The sequence below is a fragment of the Amphiura filiformis genome, chromosome 12 (assembly GCF_039555335.1).
Source record: "Amphiura filiformis chromosome 12, Afil_fr2py, whole genome shotgun sequence".
NCBI classification, from domain to species: domain Eukaryota; kingdom Metazoa; phylum Echinodermata; class Ophiuroidea; order Amphilepidida; family Amphiuridae; genus Amphiura; species Amphiura filiformis.
Window position 1 is genome coordinate 33,081,516 of NC_092639.1, and position 20,342 is coordinate 33,101,857.

General features: G+C 35.1%; 1 protein-coding gene across 1 annotated transcript in view; it reads right to left on the bottom strand.

Annotated features, from left to right (window-relative positions):
• Window positions 1–205: 205 nt before the first annotated feature.
• The window catches only part of LOC140165362 (uncharacterized), a 36,427-nt gene continuing 16,290 nt past the window's right edge, over window positions 206–20,342 (bottom strand). The window contains exons 2-4 of the mRNA XM_072188684.1: window positions 7,546–7,604; window positions 1,526–1,771; window positions 206–566 (exon numbers count right to left, since the gene is read on the bottom strand). Coding sequence (XP_072044785.1) covers window positions 222–566; window positions 1,526–1,771; window positions 7,546–7,604 — 650 coding nt within the window. The 3' untranslated portion in view covers window positions 206–221. The remainder of the gene's footprint in view (window positions 567–1,525; window positions 1,772–7,545; window positions 7,605–20,342) is intronic.

A 20,342-nucleotide genomic window follows, 5' to 3' on the forward strand; every position in this document is an offset into this window, starting at 1 on the left:
TACCGGGACGTCCATTGCACTGGACAATAACGTCGCCCGGGACTTTGAATTCGCGTGCTGAGAGACGACTGTATTAATTCGCTTTTATGGTCAATATTAATTTGTTTCAAATAACACCACGTGATTCGTGATTGATAATTAATTTTCTAACATATAAGGCATAATGTTGTGATCGGAGACATCCTTTTTACCATGATTACCCCTACGGTGTTCTCATTTTATCATTTAATACCTTGCACACCACCTGTGGGTCGTGTATCAAAAGTCACTGCACAAGAGCAACACGTGGGTACAGCTATATGAAGCCATCTATACCTGGTTTGACCTTCCGGTTTACCCCAAGCCAATTGCCACTTGTATTCCGGTCTACATTCGCTAGACTTTGTAGCTGTTTTTGTAAAGCCGTGACATTGACTGCCTTCAGCGATACATCGGGTTATCCAGAAATATTGATTACGACCGACGGCCACCCCATTACTATTAACATCTACGGCTGTGTTTAAAGTCTCCCAGTTACTTCTACTGCTGCATGCGCTTATTGGGACGTTGAGCCCAGGTACTTGACGCTGTGTGAATAAAACATAAATAATTAATGATGCTATAGTTCTATCAGTATTATCGGAGCATGAGATAAAATACTAGTTTGCGTCTGACGTCACTTGTCAATCAAGCTCAGAAACTGTTTGTTGTGATAATTGAAATTTCTGACGGCACTTAGTAAACAGCGTGCCCTGTGGTTAGGTTTGCCTACATACAAATCATCTTAAAAGTTATATCTTAGTATAAATTGGAAACACTCTTTTCTGAAGTCAAGAGTGCAAAGAAACCTTGCTTTTTGCCTTGTCCAAGTTTTTCGCCATTTTCTGCGATTCCTTTTTTCTTACGCGCATTTAACCCATCATCGGCTGTGGGGAGTTGATCGTCAGACAGAAACTATACTATAAAAATATAGTGTTTTTATCTCTGGCTCCGACTATCAGAGATTTATTTTTATATTGCTGCAAATGAAGATTACGATAAACGTTACAATTAAATTGAGATGTCGTTATATTATATGTCCTTGGTTTGCTGTAAGTGCAAGACAGTAATAGGTGGCAATATATGAATTACGACCGATGGTCTTGCGCTCAAAGAAAGATACAGATTAGGTTAGATAATCTGTTATGATAGTGAACAGTATTACTCCGTAATATTATGACGTCACGGGTGGTATAAAATGAAATTGCCAAAGATGAGTCCCCGAAGAGTTCGGATATCTCATTGGTTAAAATTAAACATCAAACAGTTGTGATGGACCTCAATAAGCGATTGACAACTTCATATCCTACAATCCTTGGGTAGAGTTAGTGACATTTTCGGCGATTTTTGAAATTGATTAATTTTAAATAACATATTTTAAATTTAAAGTTTATTATTGCTGTTGGTCGTAAAACAGAAAAAATGGTCCTCAAAACCATGCAATATGAATGGTCTTATAAGATACTCTTGAATTAGACCACCCACCTTTAAAATCTATGAAACCTACCTTAAATATATCTATTTCTTCTCGTTCTTCTTTTGTTATTCTTAATTTATGAAAAGTAGGTATATATGTGGGTTTGGTAGACGTAAAGGCAACTCTCTCTAGACTAGTTCTTGTGCTAACTGGAAGTTCAAAAAAATCATAAATGCTTGGTGCACCAGTGTCCACTTCTTCATTTAGAGAAGTATGTATACCAATCCATGATTCTGTTGCTGACTTAAGTCGACTGTGCGGTCGGTCTCTGAACATCTGTTATGGAATAAAGAAGATTAAGGGATTACAACAGATTAACAGATTACATAAAATAAAGACCAACAGATTACATAAAATTTGTTTGTCTGTGAGTTGCAAATTGAAGATCAAAGACTTGAATTGAAAACAGATGTTCTTGAACATCATGCACCAGGGAAAAAACGTCAGTAAAAGTGATACAGTTAGCAGCCTGGACAACCGATTCTTTAGAAATACTTAGTCGCGCTGAAAGTCGATCGATACATGTTAAAATCAGCACAATTCAGAGATACACCTTTTTGCTATGAAATTAATTTTCTCGGTCAAATATAAAGCAATATTTGTTTTTTCTTCAGTAAGGTCAGTTAAAAACTTGGTGCTTGGATATACATTTTTTTTTACTTTTCCTGGTGTTAAAATTAAGCATCAAATTGTGTCTTTTAGTGTGATATTTTTGATTTTTATAGGCCTTCAGTTCGCACGCGAGCTTTTTACGGAATTCATTTTTAGCGTCTCAAACTAATATAGTTTGCTAAAGAAAGATATTTCCCACCTCTGTAAAGCACATCGTGTGGGTCTATATATTATAGTTTTGTTAGAATTTCCGTTTTTATTTTACCCTTTTTCCTTCATACTCCGAAAATGTCTAACTCAGTGCTTTTATCTCGAGAGCAACCAACAGAAATAGTCGATATTTCCTTTGTTGTTTATCCAGGTCAATTTTCCATTGAAAGCAAATTGCCCGACCAGCGATTTGGTAGCCCAAATCCCCAATTGAGTGTTCTGGTTAAACATGATCAGTAGGAGCGCTATAGGCCTGGGAATTTCTTTGCTATATTGAAGTTCTAGCAACACTGTAGCCATGCCGGTATTCCTATTAAACCCAGGGATATCGATCCACAATGCTAGTATTAGCCTTAGATTTCACTCGTTGATTTTGAAAAATGGTCAGCCGGCAGTTAAAATAGTGAAATGAAAACGCAAATTCTGACAAAACTATGATATATCGCTCACGGTGATGTGCGTTAGAAAGTTGGGGAAAATCCTTCATTAGCGAACTATCTTACTTTGAAAAGCTAAAAGGTTGATCCAAAAAAAGGCTCGCGGACAGAGTTTAAGCCTATCAAAATCGAAAATTTTACACTAAATGACTAAATTTCACGCCTAAGTTTAACACTAGAATTTGAAAAAAAATACAGTATCAAGCACTGCAATTTTTCCTGACATTTACTGAAAAAATGAAAATGATTGCTTTTCATTTGGCCGAGAAAATTAATTTTACATCGAAAAGGTGTAACTAAAAATTTAGCTCATTTCAACACCAAATTCGATCGTTTGTATTGCCTCATTAAATGACTGAGTGAGCCTTGCCAAACAAAAGAATCGGTTGTGCAGGCTGCTAACTGGATATGGTGTCAACAACCGGAACTTTAATTATTTGACATGCTGGATCCACGATTATCTGATAGCATGTAAAACTACGTTATTTTAAAGAAAAGGTGAACACTGATGGCACTATTTATCTCAAATATGTTTTTCATCTTTACAAGGGGTAGACACTGGTATAATGTCATTAAAACATCAGACAAAGAGTAACAAATAACAACGACATTTTCAAAAAACTTTTTATCATGAAATGTTAGGAATAATTTATATTATTTGCCTAAATTAAATTTAAAATATATGTAAATAGCTCCCGCAATTTGCACACAAATGCGTAGGCCACACACCCGCCCCAGCTCCACCAGGCCGCCCACACGCCCGCAAGCAGGATATGGGGTTGACGGTGGCCCGGGCGATTGTGTGACAGTTGTATTTTAAGGAGTGACGTATCTAAACCCAGAACACCTGAACATAATTATTTTGAGTTTTAGCTTTTTCTGTCTTGTTTCAAGTTAGATTAAGTCGATACTCATTGAGTTGATTAAGTCTGAAACATATGCCGGGAAAATGTCTGGTTATCGTATTTAAGTTGGGTACAAAGGGTGCATGGTGAGTTTTTTCGAGGGAGTGTCTATTTTCTCCAACTCTCTAAAGCCACGACCTAAAACGTATTGTGTCATTTGTGTGGGTATATACTTTGATCAGCTCGTAATCGGCGGGCCTTATAACATCGCGGATTAATATCAATATATTTAATTTCGAAAATTTGCTTGTGACATCTCGCCTGAAGTATCACAAAATTATTCATTCAAGTCCTATAATCTGTCTACTTTGTTTATCATGCACAATATAGACCAGACAGGTTAACTGTATCACTCTAAATGTGGGTCTACTTTTCGGCGTAGTGGTAAGAGCCTAACAATTCTCGCTCCAAATTCCCAAAGTACCGATCTATTCTGTCAACATCTGGTGTGGGTGCCCGTTTTTTGTTTCCAAAGTTTATCACCAGATTCAATAACGTAATACCACCTCTTTCACTATCTATGGTAATACCAAGTTTGTCACTTCCAACTTTGCAGATTAATATCGCTCTATTTTTGCAGCACCGTTATAAGCAAAATATACTGAGAGATTTCTACCCACATGATTTATCTCAGGTTTCTTAAAATAGAACGAAGAGACAATGTTATGTAGACAGATGGGGCAGATTGTGTATTGGTAATCCTCTAAACTGGTACATACACACCTATTTTATGTAGGTAAGCTTATGCAATGGGAGGAAAATCGGTACAATGTTCCATGCCTAGTGCGCCCTTGATTGATAGTGCATACGCGTGTAGCAGGTGCCCCTATTTCATTTTCGCTTTTGCTCGGGCCCCTGAACCCTAAAGGCCCTTGGACTTTGTCCACCCTGGTCACCCACTTGCTATGCTTCTGTGCATGGGGTGTGTGGGTGTTGTGTGAAAAGTACGTTGGTAAATGCCGGCAAATGAGGACCCGTACCAGAACACACCCTACACAAACGAGGACGCAGACCTAACCGAGGACGTCCTCAGTTGAACTTACCATACCAGGAGATCGCAAATAGCATAAAAACATGTTTAAAACGGGTTCTCTGTTGGGGGATATGGACAAGTCCACGGACGGTTGTAAGTATCCAATCCCCCGCACCGTGTGTAAATGAGGTCCACGGTATGTCGATTAATTGCTGATGTGTACGTCCTCGGGTAGATAGGATTTAGCAAAAGAGAGGAAAGTTAAAAGTCAAGGTCCTCGTTTGACGGCATTTACAAACAGGGGTGCGTGGGTGTGGTTTCGTAGATGTGGGGTGGATAATTGTATGGTGTGTGACAAGACTTTACTGCAATGGTATTAACTTTTATTAAACAAAAAAAGGTAAACATACAGGTTATAACAAAACAATTATACAATTTAGAAAATAGTATTGGGCAAATGTGTCACTTTTTGATTGTATTGAGTTTTACTTGGTCTTCAAGGTAATTTCTCAACTTACTACATAAGCTTTGTTTCAATAAAATCGGTGATATACAAGCAAATATTTGGCCAATTATATGGCCAAAACAGTAGTCCTACACCAGCTTGGGCCACTTTCGTGTCTCTGTGTAGTAAAAGTGACTGAATTGAGTTGAATCATGAACCAGCTGGTCGGTGCTCTTAAGAAGGGAAAATTTTAACAATGGTATAGCGTTTGAGTCCTAACTAGTAAAGAAACCAAGAAAAGTAATTCTCTTTACAGGTATTACTGATTCCATTGCATATAACATTGTTGCTGATGTGAGTATGATCTCTTATATTTTCTTCTAAAAAGCGAAATTGCAATTGTATAATTTTTTTTGTTACAGTCTGTATTTTGCAATGGGATGACGACATAGCTAATCTGTAAAACGTTTTTGTGCTTTCCTAAAATAGAGTGAAAAGCAGGGAGATCGGAGTAAGATTGTGTATGCTCGTTGGTAATCCTCTCAATCGTAAACTATCAAGTTCATTTGAAATTGTTTGTGATATTCTATTATGAAAGATCCGCGGTTGTCTGCGTTAAGATATAGTGGGTATAGAGTAATCGGTTGAAATTTGTTTGTTTTTTCATCGTCCTCAATGCCAAACAAATTACACAAACTTGTAAACATATTGACTACCTGTTGTATTCGGCCTTCAAGATAGATTTCTGTACTTATTTGTTTTGCTATTCTGTTATTTCTAGTTGATATCTATTTGTGATTGACAGAAATAAAATATTGTGCTATTCCATTTAAAATCCGCAAACCCCCTGAAGAAGATTTCCCTGCCATTTCAATTCCATTCGCACCTTGTGCTCAATCTTACTGTAAATATTTGCTAGTTTTATTTTAAATTCCAGTCGATAATTATTGAAACAATGATTCAGTTGAATTGCGCACAATAAGACAATTTTGTTTGGAATTCTAAAATCATCCACACCTTGAAGAGCTTGGTTCCAAACCATGTTAAGTCCACAAACACATGTTTCTGATAGTAGTTTCAGTTGGATGCACCATTACAAAGCAAACGGTGGATGGATGCACAGTAAGAATACTATGTGAGGTCTTTTGTTCCCAAATGAGAACAATAGTCTGCATATTGTTAAGCAGTATAGTTGTGGTAAATAATGGCTTGCTGATGGTACAACTCATTGTTGCTTATGTCAAACTTGTCAAAAGTAATTGTGATTATATCACACAAGTAAATGAGAAACATGTGGTTGTGGACTAAACATGGTTTGGAAACAAGCTCTTCATTTATGGATGAAACTGATGAAATCTGAAATAATTTAAACTGTCGAATGTAGTTGGAATTTACAAATCTTCCCCAAGGGATCGAAAGTGGATTTCAATTAGAATCGAATCTAAATGTAAAGGACTGGGTGTTTTATATTTTCTCTGTTTATATGTTCAAAACCAAACAGGTGATATGAAGAAATGATAAAAAGGCGATTTTAACCTACGAATAATTAATGCACTGTAAATACAAAATCCTTCGATTATGATGACTGGGATAATGCATGGAACCCAGGAAGGGACTAATACTGGGATCAATAAATCAACTGTACCTCGGGCACCGCTTTATTCCCTCTCTTGATGGAGAGTCGTTCTATTTGACCTTTTTGCAATTTTAATTTCATATTAATAAAATGGTAAAATTAAATATCATCAGGTTACCCTCACACATTACGAGGTGGTGTCTTTTGAAGTCATGTAAAATTCTCAATATATTGCATAAAGTGACACGGATGATAGTGTAGTACACCTGGGTAGTATCCTTAAGGCGAGTATGAGGCGAGGTTGACCTATCGGTGTTCGCATTCAAATATTGAGACAAATAAAGCTTACACACAATAGCAATGGTGTGGGTTCTATAAACGCGATCCCAATTAAAGCCCAATCCCAATTGTTATTACTCAAAATTTGTAAATATAAAAGCATTTTGAACACATCTTTTGACCAAAACTCATAATCGACATTCAGCGGCCACAAATTATTAATTTTCCTAAATTTCGTTACACCTATTTGATTCGAGTAATCTTACTTAATGTTTATAATACCAAGCCAAACTGTTGATGTACTGCAAGTATTTTGATCCTATAAAGACAAGCTTAATAGGCAGATTAGTTTTCATTTTGACCAGCGATTTTGTTTTTATATGAAATAAGATTTGCTATGTCGAATAAGAAATAAGGTTCGCTATGTCGAATCTGACCCTTTACTCTAAAAATTGGGTAAGTTGTTTTTGGGTCAGTCTGTATTGCCGGTTGACGCCGAATGCAGCAGTTATATTCGAGCGCTATTAAAAGCAGTTCTCATGGAGTGTATTCCACTTTTATTGTTATACCACCACATAGGCTACACCCCCAAGCATAATTATTATTTTCTTACCTGTGATTGCCGTGTTGATTCGTTGTTTGAGTAACTACTATACACATATCTTGCCGTAACTATATGGAACAATAAACAAAAGAAAACATCAAGCAAATTGATTGTACGAAGAAATGCCATTTAAAGAAAGATCATCTATGCTGCGATATACGAGTGGTATTGAGAGTGATGGCAATTGCTGGTAGTATTTCAACTCTAGTCAACAAAACTATCAAAGTCATAGGTTAGATGCTTGTCATATTAAGCAGCTTCTCATTATATACGGCTTAGGAATCGAAGATGTGGTGCTTCAAGTAAATACCAAATCGATATGACTTTCCGATTTTATTTCGGGTTTTTTTTTGGAAAACTTTTAGTATACCATTTGTATACTGTAAACATTTAAAGGTCATTGAAAGGTCAACTTCTGTTTAAACTAAGAAATGTTATTAAAATGCAATCGTTATTCTTTGACATTTCAGCGTCTAATAATTAATGACCTTTACTTGTTGTGATTAATGATCAATAATTTTAACGTAGGAGTTAATCAATAATTATAAAATTTTCATTTACATAGCCTATTTGGAATCAATGGATATTAATTTGTACTAAAGCAACGTAGATGTACAAACGCGCAAGGTTAAGATAAGAGAAACACACTGTTGCCTGCACTGCATAAACAGTGTTTAGATTTTTTGAAAGAAAAATGTTTAAAAACGTTTTTCTCAACACTTTTGCAATCGATTGATAAACAAATTACAATGGTAAACATGTTGATAGGAATTGGATGGCTTTGCTTCCAGGAATTAAACACATACTGTCTTGTAATGTGACATTGGTGTTTGCAAATCGATTTTTGCAGTGTAAAGGTAAAGATGAAGTAAAAGCAAGAGAAGGTAAAGGTTGCGTCGGAGCAACGCACATATGCTGATGTGCCCATCTTTTACATTCCTTGGCGTTTAGACCTGACTTCCCTGAATTATAACTTATATTGTCTATTAGTCCTGGTCTATTATCTTCCAAAGTTACTAGTACTATATTTAACGGTACCCATTTATACACAAGAGTGGAGGGAGACAATAGAGTAAAAGTGCCTTTGTCTACGTGCACAATACGATACCACCGCTGGGGTTTGAACTCGTAACCTTCTGATCATGAGTCAGAGTCTTGAGTCAGAGAGCCGTACCACTGCGTCATCGTGCTAACAAACATTATATATACAGTAAAATAGCTTGAATTGCTTATGCCTCAAAGTGAACATAATAACCATTATTATTATTATAAGAAAGAATGAACAGTTTACCAACCCAAAGTGTTACAATTAAACATGACAACAAATAAACACAAATCCCGACCGGCACAACACCCAACTTGAAAAAGGAAGGGAATGTGCCGGCATGGGAATCGAACCCACGACCTTCCGATCTCTAGACGGACGCCTTATCCATTAGGCTACCAGCTCCCCCTGATACACGGTGGTTAAAGCTGGGTCTAATGTTATAAGAGTCGTGGTATACAATACACACAAACAAATGAAGGGGATAATTACTGATGCTTAATCGTTTCCCCATTATTATAAGTAAAGTAGGTAATGGGGATACGCATCCTGCACAAGAACAAATAAATACAATGGGGAACGATTGCTCGCTACAAGAGGAAACTGAATATATTTAATAAGAAAGAATTATTATTATAGTTTTTAAAGCCTTTTCTTTTCGTTAGCTCCACGCGTAATTTAAAAAGCTTACGAGTCCCCGGTCCCGAGACCATATTTTATTTTATTCAAATCAAAGACATATTCTTCTTTTTTTTTATAAATTAGACAGGAATGAAATCTATAATTAATAGTATGTCATTGTAAACATGGTAAAATGTATATCACTGAAAACATGCATCTGAATTCAATTACAATAAGATTTTGTACATCGTCAAGTTGCTTTCTACTCATTCATCACTATAATTATATCGAGGGTTCAGAACCAGAAATCCGTAACTCACTATTACCAGCTCTCACAAAATGAGCATCAAGTTGGCTCCTTTGGTCTTCAAAAATCAATTTTCGTCCATAATGTTTTCTATTGAATTTTGTCATGATTAATGGACTGTATCTTCTATAGTGCCCTGGCGACTTTATGCTCATTTGTTGGGAGCAGTGATTGTGGGTTGAGGCTTTCTAGCTTTTTCTGGCTCTCAACCCTCGTTATTTTCTTTTACTATTGTCATAATCTATCAACATCATCAGTCGGGAATCTTCATCCAAGAAAACAATGAATATTTTATGAACAATGCATTTTCAAAATAACATTCAAGGTCATTGTATCACAATTAAACGATTAAAATAAACCCGCAGATCATCGATTTAGTCCTCTACCCTTTAAATGTTATAACAATGAATGTCACTTAAGGAAATAAACTCCATATGAAACACGTTTGATTTTCTGCCGCAACAACGTATCCAACCTGTTACGTTATTACGTAGTATTAAGCTGATGACGACATATTCGTATGGATTCTGGATTAACACACAGGTGAAAAGCATCCATATATGCAATATTCATGGCATTTAAACGTCACAGCGAAATTATCCCAATCACATTACTATAGTTATTCTCTCCAGTATTATTGACCTTTCAAATATCATTATTGGTTAAAAAGTAATCGCATGCAATTTTGACAACATCACGTTGTCGCGTTAAATCATTTTTATTTTATTAAGTCATTTCATTACTGTATTGGTATAGCAAATTGGTGTTAAAATGATTTCACGAATTTCCTTAATTGGATTTTATTAATTGAAATTCAAACTGGTTTCAAAAGCACAGAGCTGCTTTAACTGCTGGCTAGTTTAAACACACTTGTACAGCTGCAAAGAAGAGCTTTTATTCTGAAACACTGAATGATTGTTACCTGGACTCTCTCTGTGACAGAAGGGTGGATCATTGTCTGAGGTTTGCCGAGGGTATCTCCAATAATTCCAGAACAAATGATTTACTACCCCCTATCAGGGGCAGGGTTCATGGTCGCAACACACGCAATGCTGACAAATTATCCCAGCTTTTTGCCAGAACTTCGCGCTTCCATGGTAGCCCCACCCCTTTTTATTAGTTATTAAATGGCTAGTTTTTTCATATTTACTGCCCAGTGCTGTTCTACTAACTTAATTCACTCAGCGCCTTTCATTTTTTTTATATGCCATTGTGTTGATTTATATGAAATTTTATCCCTTTTACATTTATATCGCCCTTACTTATTTACTCCTGTGTGATAAATTGTGTTTTAAATGTATCAAGTGAAATATTGTAATTTTGATATGAGCTATATCATATATTTTGGCGATGTGTTTCTAAATTGTAATTTTTCATGTAATTCAGCCTCGGGGCTACAATATGAAATAAATAAACATTAGGCAAAAAAAAAAAGGTTTGTATTTTTATGGTATTTTGCAGGAAAAAAATTTGATTTTCGCCGAATTTTTCCGGAATTTTTTTTTTTTAATAAAACAAATTTCCGCATTTCTATTTTTTTTAAATCGCGCGATTTTACAAATGCGCGCGCAAGCTTTGAGACAAACCTTTTTTTTTTTAATTGACCTTTTGCTAATTGGTTATGAAAAAGATTGGAAAATGTGTTTTCCAAAAATTAGAATCCATAACTTGATATTAGCCTTTGGTCAAGTCTTTGGGCTGATCATTGTCATAGAATACGAAAAAGGTCGAAAAACGCCCTAAAAATGCATGTTTTGGCCATTATTTCTAAAAATTGAGCAAATATTAAAATCTTACTTTTATTGCCAGTTAGGACTAACTAAAGGATTAGGATTTAGCTATGTTTCATTTGACAAAACAGGATAATATTTTTTAATCCAAAAAGATTAGTTCTGTATTTTTTCTGGAATGGGGAGTAAACATCATCATCATCATTATTGGATGTTTCAATTGCAGTAGGTGTATTGAAATCCAAAAATGCATGTTTTGGGCTCTTTTTTCAAGAAATTAGTAAAATAGTGAACTTTTTATTTATCTCCAGTTAATACTAAATGAATCAACATGGACTTGCGACACAATGATGATGACAGATGTTTAGTTTCACTTACTGCAAGTATGTGCAACGTGGTTTTTGGTTGTCGTTTTCAAATGATGTTGTTTTGCAAACTAAAAACGGTGCGTTTCAAAGCTTTCACATAAAATAAGCAACTTGCCAGTATAAGTCTAGCGTACCCTGCAATCGCATTGATTTAGGTAATTAATTAGAAGATGTTTTGCAAAGGTAGGTACAGCAAAGTTGGGAATTCACCCATTTCCATTACATTTCAAGCAATAGGTCAATAACCCACCAGATGGTTGAACCCTTAATATATTATATACATCTTGAGTATGTTTTTCTATTATATTAATAACAAGTAAAATGTCACTAACCCTCTAAAAGGTTGAACCCTTTAAATTTTAACTTCAGCAATTCGAATCACGCGGTAGCTGCGACTAAAATAAAAAGTTTGTTCGGCTTATAACAGGCGAAAATTATTAGGTTTTTGTTACTGTGCGAGTCAGTAAAGTGCCAACTCACGCTCGCGTAAATTCACATAAGCGTAAGCCAGTCACGTATTACGCAACGCACAACTGAGTCATTCTACCTCCATCATTACATCTGTGTTATATATTACGTGCCAGGATATTTATATTGGGGGGGCGTGGGTTGGGGTGTGGGGTTTTTTTTTCAGATATGTTTGTAAAAGCGATTACAGATTTGGTACATTGAAACGGTTGAAAAATCAGTTTCAGTTTCAGTTTTATTTTACAATGCAGAAACATGATACATAATATAATTAAATGATTTTAATACATTATAAGCATAGTGGGCGAACCATACAGAGCAGTGCTCGACTTAAATGGTCACCCAAATAAAATATAAATGATTTTATTACTTAATATTAAAGTAGTAAATAAGAGTGCAAATACAAGGACACGGATAGGGACAAGACTTCGATGTGCAGACAAGACAAAACGAGACAAGTGAATGGCATACATGTTGGCAACATAGGCAAAATTCAAGATACAAGATATATTTTGTAAGGCACAACATCTTTTTTAGTCCTATAGCGCTATCGGTGCCCAAAGAGGTACCGATGGCACTTTTTATCGTACCCTGAGTATTTGTACAGTGCATTTGTTTTTTATTTAAATGAAAAATAATAACATCATGCAACTCTTAATTAGTATGCTTGATACAATTTATTATATCTCCAGGGAGCGATGTTAAGAGTCATCGGTAACTAACCCGGCACCGATAATTCTATATGACCGAATTGATTGTGGTGCCTAATTAAGACAATTTTACCATTGTCTTAATCTATCAACATCATCAGTCGAGAATCTTCATCCAAGAAAACAATGAATATTTTATGAACAATGCATTTTCAAAATAACATTCAAGGTCATTGTATCACAATTAAACGATTAAAATAATCCCGCAGATCATCGATTTAGTCCTCTACCCTTTAAATGTTATAACAATGAACGTCACTTAAGGAAATAAACTCCATATGAAACACGTTTGATTTTCTGCCGCAACAACATATCCAACCTGTTACGTTATTACGTAGTATTAAGCTGATGACGACATATTCGTATGGACTTTGGATTAACACACAGGTGAAAAGCACCCATATATGCAATATTCATGGCATTTAAACGTCACAGCGAAATTATCTCAATCACATTACTATAGTTATTCTCTCCAGTATTATTGACCTTTCAAATATCATTATTGGTTAAAAGTAATCGCAAGCAATTTGACAACATCACGTTGTCGCGTTAAATCATTTTTATTTTATTAAGTCATTTCATTACTGTATTGGTACAGCTAATTGGTGTTTTAATGATTTGACGAATTTCCTTAATTGGATTTTATTAATTGAAGTTCAAACTGGTTTCAAATTTCTTGCTTCAGAGACACAGGCAGGCGAGTTAGAAAGATTAATACCCAAACTTGCACAATAAACTACAATGATATATTGTTTCTTCGAATAACAATATAGTTTGATATATACCAATTTAACCATTCATATCAGATTGTTCTGAGGTTGTTCTGGTACCAGTTTTGTAGTTCTAGACTATAACAGTTATGACAGGTATGTCGAGACGCTAAGCATTATACAATATACAACTTATTTTAAAATTACCATATCTGTTGACTGAAACAAATAGTTTGTAAAATTGTTCCCCGGCCAATACCCTGAAATGACCCTGTAGTTCTTACTAAATTATATTACTTAACATGTTAAAAATTACTCAGTTACGTGAACACTGATAAATTGAACATTTTGGTAAATAACATTTTCAAACAAAAAAATACATATTATACTAAAACAAAATAAGCCTCGGCTGCCAAAGAACCCCCTATTAGTGTTTCTACCTGCACGCTAAAACGCTACCGGCAAAAGACTTGTATGGCTAATTGTATGGCCATCCGTTCTACTAATTTTGGCGAGAAAACATTGACCAACCAGCTAATCCGAAGTAAGGGTAACCAAAGGAAGATCATGAAGATAGAGGGAGGGGTGGGTGCAACCTCGTCATAATTTATGTTGGTAAACAATAATATTGGTAAAACAATTTGGTAAAAATTACATTTGAATTTTTAGCCAAAAAAATCCCAATGACATAATATGGAGACTGTTGGTGCTTATTTTACTATCAATGGATAGAGGGGGAGACTCATCTTTCGTTTTAAAATCTGTATCAAATTTTGTATTTTCTTCGGACCTTAGACACACTGCCTAAAAATAAACACAATCCAATGTCATGGTGATGTTAGAGTGTCGTTTTATCCTTCATATATAATTTTGAAAATTGTTTATTTCAATTAAACGGGATGGTAAGTTTGAGACAACTATCCCTATCCATGTCAAAATACGGAGCTGCTGCAGAGGATGATTTAAGGAAGCCCCATCATGCACTGTAAAATTGTTATCACCAGAGTTTCAACTGCTACTTAACTTTTCAAATCCCATTGAACTCTTTGTTGTTTTAGAATTGTGTGTGTGTCATTATTACTTGGTCGATTTCAGAACAAAAGTGATGCATGTATACAGGATAATTCACACCTTCTGTAGATAACATAAAATGTGAAATCGACCAGCAAATTAACAGTGTTTTTATTGTAAATATAGCAGTACAAATTCAAATTATACCATGCATGTCTATGCAGTATAGCAGAGCAGTGGTGTCATGTTACTCATACAGCTCTGCTCACTGCACAGTTAACCCAGTTGGGTGTTGGGTAGTGCTTAAATCATCCTCTGGAGCTGCTGTAACTGCTGGCCAGTCTAAAACACTTGTACAGCTGCAACAAAGAGCTTGCAGGATAGTCCTGGGCAGGAATTTTACATCTGAAGCACTGCATGATTGTGACCTGGAATCTCTCTGTGACAGGAGGGTGGATCATTGTCTGAGGTTTGCCGAGGGAATCTCCAATAATTCTAGAACAAATGATTTACTACCCACCATCAGGGGCAGGGTTCATGGTCGCAACCCACGCAATGCTCACAAATTCTCCCAGCTTTTTGCCAGAACTTCGCGCTTCCAAGGTAGCCCACCCCCTTTTTTTATTAGTTTATTATTAAATGGTTTTCATATTTCCTGCCCAGAGCTGTCCTACTAACTTAATTCACTCAGCCCCTCTCGTTGTTTTTATATTCCATTGTGTTGATTTATATGATATTCTATCCTTTTTATATTTTGATATGAAGTATATCATGTATTTTAGTGATGTATTTTTAAACTTTTCATGTAATTCAGCCTCAGGACTGCAATATGAATTTAATAAACATTACTACTACTACTATCAGAACAACTTCATTCGCAATACGTAGATACAAATAGTTAATTGTCTATGGTGTTTAATCAACATATTTCATTTCAAAAGAATACTAAAATCAATATTATGACTGATTTTGTACATAAATATGCCAGGGTCACATGCAAAGAGAGTCACGAGTCTATTGAACATTCCTGTGCAACGTGGTTCCACAGTAACTGAAACTAAACATCATTATGTTTCAGTTCCAGTGCCGAGTATTGATATCCGAAAATGCATGTTTTATGCTCTTTTACTTTTATCTACAGCTGGTACTAAATGAATCATAAGGATTGATGCTCTTCACTCTTGTTGCTCTATATAAGTTCAAGACTTGTGTCACTCCTCATGGGCTATTGTTCACTCTAGCATTTTACAAAAAAAAATGTGCAACTTTGTTTTCGGCTGTCTTTTTCAAATGATCTTGTTTTGCAAACTAAAAATGGTGCGTAAATAAAACTAAGCAACTTGCCAGCATAAGTCTAGCCTACCATGCAATCGCATAGATTTAGGTAAGTATTTAGAAGATGCTTTGCCAAGTTAGGTACAGATCATTCATTTTACTCTGTATTCCGGCCCTGGGAATTCACCCATTACCATTACATTTCAAGCAAAATGTCAATAACCCTGCAGATGGTTGAACCCCTTACATCTTGCGTATGTTTCATAATTAATAACAAGTAAAATGTCACCAACCCTCTAATAGGTTAACCCCTTACATTCTAACTTGAGCAATTCGAATCACGCAGTAGCTAAAATCTTAAAGACTCGTTTATTAATAAAGTGACACCTTTACACAATAAGGTTCAAGTGACACAATAAACCCAGCAATCACAAAAACGTTTTAAAAACGTTTTAGATAAGTTATATTTTGGCTTTTGGTTTAGGTAAAAACGTTTTTATAACATTAAAATGTCGGGTTATATAAAGGTCATGAAAACGTTTTAAAACGTTTTGTATAAAAACACACTATAACAATATTTTAACAATGTTTTCAAAATGCTATTGTAAACTATTATTGCAAACATTTTTTGCAAAATATTTTGTCAACACTTAAATAACATTATGCTAAAATATTTGCACCCAGCAAACACAGAAATGTTCTTAAAATGTTTTTTTCAAAACTTTTTAATAACATTTAAATGTCGGGTTATATAAAGGTCATGAAAACATTTTTAAAACGTTTTTGCAAATATTTTGGGCAAACATTTTTCGCAAAATATTTTTCAAGCCCCAAAATAGCATTCTGTTTAGAATGTTTTGTATCAAGTTTTCAAAATGTTTTTGGAATGTTATTAAAACGTTTTTATACCCTTTATATAACCCGATATTTAAAGTTCATTATTTAGACAATAATAGATCCGCACCATCTATTTTGAGGTCATTGTGTGAAATCGGAGGGTTTCACACAATGAACTCAAAATAGATGGTGTAAAGTTATTATTATCATTCATTACCGTCGTATTTCTTTTTCAATTGTTTTGTTCTTGAGGATGTTCTTCAGGTTGATTCATACTATAAATTTTGCTTAAATTACGCTTTGATGTATCGTAATTTCTTGCTTGTGATGTAATGTTAAGGTATTGGACTATTAATCTGGGAAGTGAGTTTTAGTTCGACCCAAATTTGCAATTCGAATCCGGGGATCACCCAATGTTTTACTAAGTAACTGCGACACATCAAAGATAACAATGAAAAGTGGCGTAACTAGGGTTGGTAACGCCCGGGGCAAGAAACAAAATTGGCGCCCTACCCTCCCCCCACCCGAGAATATCTTAAACGCGCGAAAATTGTGACTTTCATCGCTTGGAGGGGCGCAGAATCGATGCTGAATTGGTCAATTTGGCGCCCCCTAAGGGTGACGTCCGAGGCACGTTGTCCCCTGCCCCCCCCCCCTAGTTACGCCACTGAACATTAAGCAATATAAATATAGGCGTTGCCAGTGCTGTTATTGTATTATCAACACAATTATGTTTTACCTTTTCCCGACTATGTGACGTTTCTTTATCAATTCCCATTTTTTGAGTTGCCTTGAGTACGAATTTAACCCAAAAAGAATAATTTTGCACCCTCTCCACCTCAAAAATCATGTGTTGGTGGTAAGATGGCAGAAACTCAAATATTGATTTGTATTGCTTTGTTTAGTTATATTTACTCATTTTGACTATACACTATTTCATTATAACCTGATGAATTATTTCTCAACTTGGATGTATACATTCACAAAGAGAAAGGAAATCCGCCAAATAAGTAAGTAAACGGGAAAAAGCTGCCAGTTGGAAAAAAACCCTACTTTTTCTCCCTTTTTAAAACTTTTAAGTTTAAAAGTCCACAAAGTACAAGTTTTTCTGATATGGCCATTTTAGTTTGGTTGATTTTGTTCATATTGTTTTGGGATTAAGGTATCGTCATAGTGAACCAAAATTATGGGTTTGTTTGAAAATTTTAAACTTCGTATATTTTTTATTACATAACTACTATATTTCTTATATGACTAATATTATGTATATAGTAAGGGGGAGTTTGTGGATGATATTGGTTAACACTTCTGCATTATTCATTACACTGACATTTGACACTTTTCAGTTTCTCCAAAACAGTTGTTATTTGATTTGATTTAGTTTCATTAATATGCATTGCTCTTAACCTATAAAATTGGTTATTACTTTATATAAGATACAAGTGTCAGTAACAAACGTTAATTGCATAACAAAAACAATATGTGCATGGATATTTGATCGCCTGTAAGTGCAACCTACAATCTGATTAAAGTGACAGTGAGTGGGATATTAATAAAATAAGTATGTCATTGTACACACAAAATAACATACACTTTGGGATATTAAAAATAAGATACAAATCTCTACAACTATCAAGCTATTTTTATAAAGGCAATATACGTTTCTTTTAAGCGTACAAAAACATCCGCTTGAATTAAATTCCATAATTTTATTTTATTTTTTGAAAACTTGCCAATAATGTAATTTAAAGTCTGTTGATCCGATCATAGGTGTCAAATTTCTCAATTTAAGATCTTGTAGGGTGAGTAATGGTTTTTATTTCAATTTCCTTACAAACATGACTAATTGCACAATAGATCAAGGAAATGTATCAAGGTAAAATGACCCAGATATAGAGAATATTATATTATGGGAGCAAAAAAAGATGTACACGTTTCAATTTCAGAAGGTTCAAAATCAAAACAAACATTAAGGTTTATAATTATAGTGTAGGTTTTTAGACAGCTGTAAATAAATGCTATTGAGTATAGCTGTTAAAGTCGGTGGCACTTTAAAGTATCGAGTGTCAAGTCTTCAATCCCAACATCATAGATTTGCCTCGATAGATCTTTGCAAACCTCATGCGGAAATCATCGGAAATTGCTCGGAAATGAAAACACGTGGACTTTGAGCAACCAATCCGATGTCGCGATCAGCTCAAAATAAACAAACCACTTCAATTTAAAGACTAGCCCAAGCGCGGTTGTTTGATGTGATTATTTATTAGTTTTTCAAACAAAACATCGTGTACAACACAATTTTAGGCTTAGATAGCTAAAAGCGGTAAATGTATACACTAATCCGACGAGCCAAGGGATGGTCAGAATTCATTCCGCCATTACTGGAGGAATGCGCACCAAACTGCTCAATGAGGTGGAAAAGCGCTGCTTCAAAATCAATCTTATATTGTATTGCATTGAAAACGTGTAGCATCCTTTTATCACACGGGTGACAGAACACAGTTTAAAATTCCCGCAAAGCCTGCATCATTTCACATTTCAGGTGGGATGGCCCACTTCAATGACTGCCATTGAGGTGTAAGAATGCGTGGAATCGGATTTGTCTGTACACATACTGCAGTTACTGTCCGTTTTCCTATACACAATACACAGTGCTCTTTCCCATTGACGCGTGACCTCTACAAATAGCCCTACGTTATAAGTATGGGGATATGACTAGTTAACGTCGTTGTGTGAAAAATAACCGGCCAATATTAAAAGTACTCTTCTAAAGTTCTAGAAAATATAGTTTTTAACATGTCCTAAATTTTTAGCTAATTTAGATGTTTGGAAATATTCGTACTTTGGTGTTTTAGTTAATGTTATAGGTAATAGTACATTGCCTAGTTAACGTCGCTGTGTGAAAAATAACCGGCCAATATTAAAAGTACTCTTCTAAAATTCTAGACAATATAGTTTTGTAACATGTCCTAAATTTTTAGCTAATTTAGGTGTTTGGAGAGGGTCGTACTTTTGTGTTTTAGGAAGGATATGTAAACGACAGATAACACCAAAAATATGAAGAAATTATTTCCAAACCGTGTTAAGTCAACAATCATTATGTTGCTCATTTTCAAGAATGCTGGTTTACAAAAGCACGCCATTGTCTCATTTCGTGAACAAAAGTACACATACCATTGTTTCCTTTCGTTTCCTTTATAATCGGTTACCCAACTGAAGCTATAATACACACTTTATTGCGATATCGCATATGAAAACAGTCACATATGCACAGCCAGAGAAGATCCGATTTGATCAGTTGAGCTGTTTCAATGAGTGTTATCTTGGTTTAATAGCTTTTAATGGGGTTAAGTCCTGCAAAGGTCGAGATGAATTCTACTGTAGACATGACTGCATCATGAAATGCTTTGTGAGTCATTTTCAACTTTTAATTTCCGCTTATTTACACAATCATTCACAGCATTTTTGAGGCTTTTTCGGATATAAAATGTAGTCTATTTATGACAAGATTGGTGGCGCTTTGTTGCTTGTTTCGCCTATTCCATCTGTTTCAATGGCAGTATTGATTACATATCCCTTGACAATTAGGAAATATGATTTAGGATAAATAGCGCCGCCTATAGTTTGTATTTAGTTAATAATGAAGCCAATTCTACATAATATCGAACAAAGATCATGCTGTTGCTTGAGAAATGAGTGAACAATATTTTGACCCAAAGAGAAA